At 44.0% G+C, this 9,660-nt stretch overlaps 1 protein-coding gene across 1 annotated transcript in view; it reads left to right on the forward strand.

The window, feature by feature from the left end:
* Positions 1-9,660, forward strand: part of DENND2A (DENN domain containing 2A) — a 91,957-nt gene that overhangs the window by 22,060 nt on the left and 60,237 nt on the right. The window contains exons 2-3 of the mRNA XM_015588359.2: positions 1,965-2,057; positions 4,806-5,939. Of these exons, the coding sequence (XP_015443845.1) occupies positions 1,984-2,057; positions 4,806-5,939 (1,208 nt within the window). The 5' untranslated portion in view covers positions 1,965-1,983. The remainder of the gene's footprint in view (positions 1-1,964; positions 2,058-4,805; positions 5,940-9,660) is intronic.

The following is a 9,660-nucleotide window of genomic DNA, read 5'->3' on the forward strand; positions in this document are numbered from 1 at the left end:
TGACCCTGGGTGCTGTCCGTGTGGGCAGACGGCATGTCCTACTCATCTTTGAATCCCAAGAGCATCCTGCACAGGGCCTGGCGCCTATTTAATGGCTGTGACAGAAGATGCCAGCTTGAAAGAAGAGCATGGGTGGGGAGAGTTGGGTCATGGCTGCATCCCAGTGGGTTTTGTCTGTGTCGGGGCACAGTGCAGACATGGGGTGGGCAGCAGGGAGTGGCCGCTGACCTTGACCCTCCGATGGGACCTCTGCCAGATGCAGGACGGAAGGGCAGTGTCTGTCAGCCTAGCCAAATGGACAGGCTCCAGAAGCTTTGCACAGATTATGAGAGGAGCAAGGAGTTCCTTCCTGTCCCTGAAAGGCTTTTCAAGGCCCTCCTCCAGGATGAGAAGGGAGAGCCTTGGGGCCTGGCTTCTTTATAGAACCGGCTTGCTTTCAGCAGTGACACTCCCCAGAATCTAGAGTGCTGCGTTGTTGGGTAAAGGGACAGCTGAGCAACATGGGCAGGCTTGAGCTCCATCCCCTGCCCAAACACACAGTTTCTGGGACCTGTCTTCCCTTCGTTGATTTTCTCAGCTCACCAGTCCCTAACCTCCTCCTTTTTAATATGTTGCCCATGTTTGTTCTCCTTTTCTTCTCTTTCTCCCTCTGACCTCCCTCTCCTTGTTCCCAAGAGTTATATACACGTCTTAAAGCCCAGTCCTTTGATTTCTTGGGGGCAGGAGGGGAAGAGATGCCCAGGCCAGAACCTTGGACAGCCACCCTGTCATCTGGCAGGTAGATTGTCCTGGGAGAGAGGATAGGAATCTTGGAGATGTAAGGAGTTGAGAGAGGGATTCTCTGGAGGTTCAGTGGAAAAGAAATGTGAATCTCAATACTCCTCGAACCTCTACTCGTGGAGTTACCCCCTTTACATCAGGAGGGACCAGTCACGTGACATTGATGCTTTACAGAACAGCATGGCCCTTCCAGTCAGAACTTACCAATGGGTCGCATCTCCTAGTCACAATCACCTGTGCAACATCCATTTGTCCTCACGTTGAGAGACACAGATTACTGTAGGGACTTGCTATTGAAATAATACACCCTCATCTGCTACTTCAGTTCATTTGGATGTCAGACACCAAAGAGTATGATAAAGTTGCTACTTCTGCACTGAGGCTGCTGCTTTAGTATCCAGATGGTCCTTGTCATCTTTTAGGTTTGAGATTTTCAGTGGGATTCCTGGGTTTGCCAGGACCGTCTCCTAGTTTTCCATAGACCCGACAGATGACCTAGCGGCTAAGTGGTTTGTCCTCTTGGATTTGGAGCCAGTGGGGGAGGCTCTCTGTGCAGGATTCTGAAGCAAAGGACAGCGTGGGTTTATGCCCATCATTGGGGCCAGCAGAAGAGGAGAGTACTGCTGTGTGATATTAACACTTTGGTGGGTGGCTTATTTCTTATTTTAAATAAAATAACAATCCTCCTTTAGGGGCTGTTAACTCATCACAGGTTCTTAGAGAACCTGAAAAAGTGTCAGATTATACTGGTATTTATGTTTTACTTTTTTTCCTTTTGCTATAGAAGTCAAATACACTTATTAAACCTACTTTTAGCCAGGCAATTCAAAACCAAGATAGCTATAACTAACCGAGGGTTTGCAACCTACAGAACCACTTAACCAGGGAACACTAGGTAAAGGGGACTTCATTTGTTTGAGGTGAGTCCCCCATTTTTAGCTGGTTTTATGTTTTCTTAAGATATTTTGGCGACTTTATCACGCACACGTACACATGCACATACACGAGACGAGATTTGGCATAGGGTCTGAATCTGGGTGGACCTCCTGGGTCAGGGATTCTGAATGGTGCATTCCTGTCACCCCCCACTTCTGGATGGACTCCATCAGGGGTAAATAGTTTGGGATGTGGGCCCTAGATTTGCTGTCATGGCTCACTGAGTGTGCACCTCTGTTCCCCAACAGAGCACCTCTCCGTGCTGGCATGATGACAGTGTGCAGGCCGGCCAAGGGCAGCCACAGCCAGACTGAAAACCTGAGCTACGAACTGGCTGGCAAGTAAGAACTTTTCTCCCCCGAGAGTGAAGACGTTGTCCCAGATGCTCAGTCTCCTCCCTTTCTCTCCTGCCTTTCCCTCCTCACTAACCCCACTTCCCTGAGCTAAGGACGTGTCCTCCGGGTCGTCGTGATGCGCCTGCTGTGAACCATCCCCAGGAGCCGCTCGGTTAAGAACCCAAGGCCACAGTGAGCAAGGGGAGGTCTGACTGGTGCCCAGTGTGTGGAGGGGGTGATCTCAGGGCCACTTTGGGACCCCTATTTATGCATTCCAGTCCAGGGGTTATTTTCCTAACTACTAAGATGTGGAGGTTTTTTAAATTATCAGAGAGCCCTAAATCTTCGCAGCTGCATCTGTCCACATAGCCAGCTTTACCCATCTCTTATTAGCAGAGTTGTTTTCTCCCCATACGTTTTCCTCTGACACTCTCTCACACATTCTGCAAAGGAGCTGGCGACCACTGAGCTGTTCACAGCTATGCGCCCCAGTCCAGAGCCCCTTCTGAGGCCAGAGAAGTCTGGAAACAGGAGCTTAAGACATTTTGGGGTACAGCAACATGTGGAGAAGGTACTCTACCTTGGTTTCACCATCCTTGCCGCTCTTGCTTGAGCTTTGTCAGTCCAGTGTGGTGTTCCAGTAAGCCATCCTTTTTCCCTCTTCGGTTTTTAGATAGTGATTGTGAAGAGATTGTGAAGTCACACCAGATATTTGTGACCTTAGGCAATAACTATAATCATTACAGTAACACCAGTTACCACTTACCAGTATCAAGACTTATGATGTATGCTGTATTCTGGGCACACTACATATATTAACTCATTCATTCATTTATTTAATAAATATGACTTCCTATTATGTACTAGACACAGAAAACAAGATAAATTAGGCCTCTGCAATCCTAAAGTTCCAGTGCAGAGGAAAGAGACAGGGATCTTATTTTAAGATGGAAAAAAATGAAGCCAAGATTCAAACCCAGGTTTCTCTGATGCTCTATGATTATGTATTGTATCATCATTTGTCACTTAGCATGCACTAACCTGAACTGTTTTTATGTGTCCTATCTCTTCATCTTCTAATATCATTAAAGTAAGGGCTTTTGAACTCAGTAGAATATCAACAAACTGATTCTGATTCTGATTCTGACTAAAATCTGAATTCATACTAATGTCTCAGTGGTGACAGGAAAATTAAAAGATGTGTTTCTTTTCTGTAAGTACTCTGTTATGAAAGCTAATTGTTTATTTAAATAAGGAATTCTGCTTTGGTAGCCATATTTAATGTATGAAAATGTGTTTTTAATTTCACAAGTTTCTAATTTATGCTGAGCAACCAAGAACAGCAAAACAATTTACATTTGGAATAGAAAGCTAAATGTAACAGAGCGCGTGAAATTGCTAATTATTCATCTCTCGTGTAAACCTTAACTGGAGTTTCAGAATTCCTATATAGTCAGATAAGTGTACACATTCAGAAAATGTGCACCGCGAAGTTGGTCCATGCATGTTTGCTCATCATGGCACGTCTAAGATTACTGTGTTCAGCCATGACCTGTGCTAGTGGAAGAAAGTTTTACATTTCAAAACAGATATTCTCATTCTCATTAGACTAGCTTAATCATGTTTTTTTTGTTTTTCTTTCAAAATAAATTTTAACATCTTCATGGTACGAACTGACCTCCTGAAATCACATTCCGAGGCATATATCCCCACATGTACATTCTAGGCCAGAACTTTCTGCAGCGATGGAAATGTTCTGCTCCATTCAGTACAGTAACCGTTAGCCACATGTGGCTACTGAGTACTGAGTGCGGCTGGTGCAGCTGAGGGACTAAAGCTTTAATTTAATTCGATTTCAGTTTAAATAGCCACGTGTGGCTAGTGGCCGCTGTATTGGACAGCACAGTTCTGTACACAAGTGAAATTTGGATCTGCCTGTTGATTCACTCACTTGTTTATGCAACAAGATTTTCTCTGCCAGGTGTTGTTCCGGGTGCTAGGGAGGCAGCAGTAGCCAAAGCAGGCCAAATTCAAAACAAAACCAAACAGTCCCTGTCCTCATGGAGAGGCCCGTCCCGTAGGGCTCACGCTCTGGAGGAAGTTCAGTCCAAATGCATTCAATCACTGTGTCTTTACTCATTCAGATCAGGACAACTTTTCAAGCCCAGAATTAGTGAAACTTGATGACGTATGGCGTTGATTTGATTTTTAAATAGTACTTATAAAGGCCCATCGGTTGATTATAGAAGCAAAGGAAACTTAGACGATATAATCTATTATCTCATGACATTTCAACAGGGAAAAAACAACTAATAATAGTGATGATGACCACTTCAAATCTATCCTTTGGGAAAAGTTTCTTTTCTTTTCGTGACATGCTAGATGCTTCATGTGAGCTGGCTCATTAAATGTTTACAGTCATCACATTGTTACATATGTATTATTCTCATTTCACAGATGAGGAAACTGAGACACAGAGGAGTTCAGCAACTTACCCAAGGTCACACAGCTGGTCAGTGGTTGAGTTAGAATTTAAACCCAGGTCTGCTGGACTCCAAAATCCAATAGCTCCTTTCATTCCACCATACTATCTCCCCAAGAAAAATATTTCATGATTTTTTTTTAAATGGTAGTTTCAATGTTTGTGATTTGCAATTAGAATATAACATTTATATTAAGTTCTAGCAAATCTCTATGCCCAGCCAAGAATAATAGCCAAGAATCCCTCACCCAGTATTTGTCTTTCTTGTTCAGGGTCAAGGTAGAAGGTCCAAAGGCTGGGGAAGACCCTGGAAGGCAGCCACTTAGGTCCTCCATTCCTTTCCTAGAGACTGGTCAGGATTCGCCCTTCCGAAGAAGCCCGCTGGAAAGCCTCAGTAACCTGGTGCTGGAGTCAAGAGCAGACGGTTTCCAGCAGAACATGTTCAGCTCTAATATGATCATCAGCGACCCAGCTTCAGATCTCAGCGCTAAAGAAGCCAGCGGGGCAGGCAGGAGGCAGCTGGGCGGTGTTCAGAACCCCTGCTTTCCTGCCCGAGACAGGGCCCAGCACAAGTCCCTCAGCATAAAGGACAAGATATCAGAATGGGAAGGGAAAAAGGAGCTGTCCACTCCTGCACCTGGCAGGAAGGCAGATGGGCAAGAGGAGTACCTGGCCTCCTGTGTGATGGAGAAGAGAAGTGATGGAGTGAGGGCTCATAATGGAACGAAGCTGGACGCAGACAGCAAAGAGAATGAGAGGAATAAAAGGGTAGTGGGAGTTGGGGGACCAGATGCGGAGCAGAGGCCAGACCTAAGCCAGCCATCCAGGGAGCTGGCTCCCAGCTCGGGCAGAGACCGAGAGCCGAGGCCCGGCAAACAGCGCTTCCAGAACGACAGCCTCTCTGTGCTGAAGCAGGTCAGGAAGCTGGAGCAGGCTCTAAAGGACGGGTCGGCTGGCTTGGATCCCCAGCTACCAGGGACGTGTTACTCCCCACACTGCCTGCCAGACAAGGCCGAGGCGGGGCCCGCCCTCACTGAGAACCGTGGGGGTGGGAGGGGCTCAGAATGCAGGTCCCAGCACGTGGACCTGGCCCCGGAGCCAGCCCCCGAGGCTGTGGAGGGAAGGAGAGGCTCCTGCGGGAGGCCCTGGGACCACAGCCCGGAGAGTGTGTACAGGGGCCACCCACCAAAACCTTTCATCAACCCGCTGCCCAAACCCCGGAGAACGTTCAAACATGATGGAGAAGGGGACAAGGATGGGAACCCAGGCATCTGCGTCAGGAAGGACAGGAGGAACCTGCCCCCTCTGCCCTCTCTACCTCCCCCGCCCCTGCCCTCGTCTCCCCCTCCTTCCTCTGTGAACAGAAGACTGTGGAACGGGAGACCGAGACCCAGCACGGACCACAGGTAGGCCACGGCGACTGCCTGCGTAGTTTCTGCCACGTCGCAGCTGTCTGTCCTCAGCTTATTTGTTCGTTTTTAGTAAACCGATGGAGCTTGTAGTTAATCAAGACGATTCATGGCTTAAGATAGTTTATCGATGAAACCTAGAAACATGATAACTGATGCGCATGTTTTGTGTTTGTCCTCTGTCCTCAGAAAAGAATATTTGCTTTGAAAAATTACCCTTCGAGTATGATAAGTTCTTGTCATTCAGATAGTGAATCAAGAATTAAACGAAAACTTGTTTTAACACCGGCAGTCTACTAATTGGTGCTAATTGATATTCATTCTGGGACTACCATCCGTGGTAGTGCATGGTGCTTTGAATCTTTCCTGGCTCTTTTTTTCATATATGTCATTGGTATGGGCTCAGAAACACACTGCCTGGGTCTACCTTGGCCCTATTACAGTCTGTCTACGTGACCTTGAACAAGTTACTTAACCTCTTGAAGCTTCTGTTTCCTCATTTATACCTATAGATGCACACTGCCTGTTTTATAAACGTAAAAGAATAGATTAGCTAAGAAAGCATGTGAATGCTTGAAAATAAAATCTATCCTTTGGAAAAAGTTTCTTTTCTGCTTTGAAACCTAATTTCTAGTCCATTTTTGTAATGTGCCAGTTGGTTTATACCCACTAATGTGGAAACCCACTTTAGAGCAAAACTCCTCAAAAGAGTTGTCTATACTTACTGTCATCATTTCTTCACCCGTTTTTTTTCCTGATCTTCTGCAGTTGACCTCGTGCCACTTACCCTGAAGTTGCTCTTGACTAAAGCCACCAATGACCTCCATCTTGCCATACGGAATGTATACTTAATTTATACCAGTCTCCAGTTCTGTTCTTTTCTTAATTGACCTCTCTTGGCATTGGAGGAACAACTGACTCATGCCACCTTGAAACACTGTGCTCACCTGGCTTCTAGGTCACCCGCTTTCCTGGTAGTCCTGCTTCGCTGGCTGCGCCTTCTCAGCTTCATTTTCCTCCCCTCTCCCTTTACGTGTCAGAATAACACCCGGCCACCCCCCATACCCCCACTTACAACTCATCCACACCTCGTCCTGGGATCAGAACAGGAACTTCTCTCCTTCGTCTACACTCATTCCCTGTATGATCTCATCTAGTCCCACGACTTTAAATGTCAGTCACACACTTATGATTCCCAAATGTGCACCTCCAGTCCCGACCCCCTCCAGACTGGGTCTCCAGACTGGGTCTCCATCTGGTTCCCTAGTGGTTGGGACCTATCATGTCCAAACCTAAATTCTCAATCCAGGCCACCGCTAACCATCTCCTCACAAAATAATTGCTGTCTTGTCAAATGGCATCTCCCTTCGTTTTGCTTAGGCCAAAGACCTAGGGGCCATCTCCGAGCTCTTTTTCACACACCCCCATCTAATTCATCAGGAAGCCCTTGGCTACAGTTTTAAATGTTATCTTGAATTTCACTCCATCTCTTCCATTGCTATCATCTTAGTTATCTTGGATCCATCCAGTATTTTCCTTTCTCAGCAGCCAGACGAATCTTCTAGAAATATGAATTAGAGCATGCCACTCCCAACTCACCGTGGTCTATTAGGTAGGATTCTTTTGACTAGGGTATCTATTTAGGGTATCTATTTCTTTTCCAATACCAAACTGTTTTCATTATTTTAACCTCATAATATGTTTTGATATCTAGTAGAGCTTACAAAAATTTTTTATTGTCGGTAATAATCAGTCAGTTGGTTCTCTTGGACATCCTACATATACTATCATGTCATGAAAAAAATTACCATTTGGTCTCCTTTTTAATAATTATAAACCAATTTTTTCTTTATTCTCTTTTTTCAAAAATGTCTTAACTATTCTTACATGTACTTTCCTAAATGTTCTATATATCACTAGCAAATTTCACCACACAAAATATGTATTAGTTTTTTAAATTGGAATTCTGTGTATTTGCTAAGTTTTTATATTTTGTTGCCATTGTTAATGCAATCTTTTTTCTCATTATATGATTTTCACATTTAAGAAGACTATTAGTTTTTGTACATTGATCTTTTAAAAAACACCTTAAAGAAATTTCTTATTGTTCCTGATAGATCGTCTGTTGATTTTCTTGAACTTTCTATATGTAATCATATTGCCTGGAAAGAATTACCATTTTACTTTTTTCTTTTTAATTTATACCTTCAAATTCCTTTTCTTTTCTTACTGAATTGCACTGGATAGTCCTTTCAGAACAGGATTAAATAATAATGCTGACAGGAGTGGGGAGCCTTATCTTACCCCTAACCTTACCGATAATGTTTCTAGTGTCCCACTCGTAAGTACTCTTATTCGAGATATGTTTTTATGTCATCAAGGTAGTATTCATTTCTATTTCTTATTTTACTAAGAGTTTTAAAATTTGATGTTAGATTTTGTCAAATTACTTTTTGGCAACTTTATACAATCATATGGTTCTTCTCCTTTGACCTCTTAATAGCGAATTTATATTTTACTATTAACCCATCCATACATTTCTGGGATGAACTCGCATTTGGTCCTGGTTTATTATTCTTTTAAGGTACTACTAAATACTATTTGCTTATGTATAAGATTTTTGTCTCCATATTCCATAAATGGGACTGGTCTAAACTTGGTATTTATGGAACTACCTTTATCAGGCTTCGGTATCGGTGAGATCTATAGAAGAATTTAGAGAATTCCTTCTTTCTGTTCTGAGAACATTTGACTCCATCTCCAGCTCTACATCCTTTCCCAAACAGGTGCCAAGCCCAGAGCCCCAAGTACTCTGGTGACTTTCTGCTGCTGTCCCCAGTGCTTCCTAGCAGCAGCTCTTCACGCCCTTTCTGGGCTGTGCCTCCCAAGAGGTCCGCTTTCTGGGAAATTGGAGCATTCCACCTGTGTCCTCCCTGGGCAGACAGATCGACCTGGTGAACAGTTGTTCCCATCATCTTCTCTCTCTCAGCGACCATCTGCTCTTTTCAGTCTCCCAGCCTTTTCTTTAAAACTAGCTAAAGTTACTTAGTTTCAGCCCAAAGATGAAATTTTTCTTGGCCAGTTCAGATATGGTTGCATCAGCTGTGTTTTAAAGAATTTTGGCTTTGAATTTTTTTGTTTTGTTTAAAATAGTACAGTGGGGGTGATTAGGGCAAGATGTTCACTTTCTGCTCTTAAAAATTAAAGTATGCTCTTTATTGTGGTCCTATCTCGAAAAAAAGAAAAGGCTCAACTCTGAATTTGGCAGACTTACTGCCATCTCTGAGGCAGGAAAGCCAAGCCAAGATCGAAGAAAGAAATGATTAAGGATTTTGAGGTTATGAGGGTTTAGAATTACACAGCCGGGCTGTGCGCGTTGGAGAACGTTTCCAGCTTATTTTCATAGGCCAGTTAGTTCACCTCAGCAACGGCCAAACCAATGAGTTCAGATGCTCAGATTGAGAAAATGTGTTTTTCTCTTCTTTCTCTCTTCTTATTTTTCCCTTTCCTTTTCTTCTCTTTCCTCTTTTCTCTCTCCTTTCTCCTTTTCTCTTTCCTTTCTTTCTTCATTTCTCTAAAGCTCCAGGAAATTAAATGCAAGAACTTACTGCCTTCGATCCTAAAATGGAAAATGAGAAACCCTCAAATGTCAGGAAATTCCAAAGATAAGGTTCCTACAGCAGCATTAACTTGGTCGTGTATGTTTTATGGCATACAT

Source organism: Pteropus alecto, unplaced genomic scaffold (assembly GCF_000325575.1).
Source record: "Pteropus alecto unplaced genomic scaffold, ASM32557v1 scaffold22, whole genome shotgun sequence".
In the NCBI taxonomy this organism is placed as follows: Eukaryota; Metazoa; Chordata; class Mammalia; order Chiroptera; family Pteropodidae; genus Pteropus; species Pteropus alecto.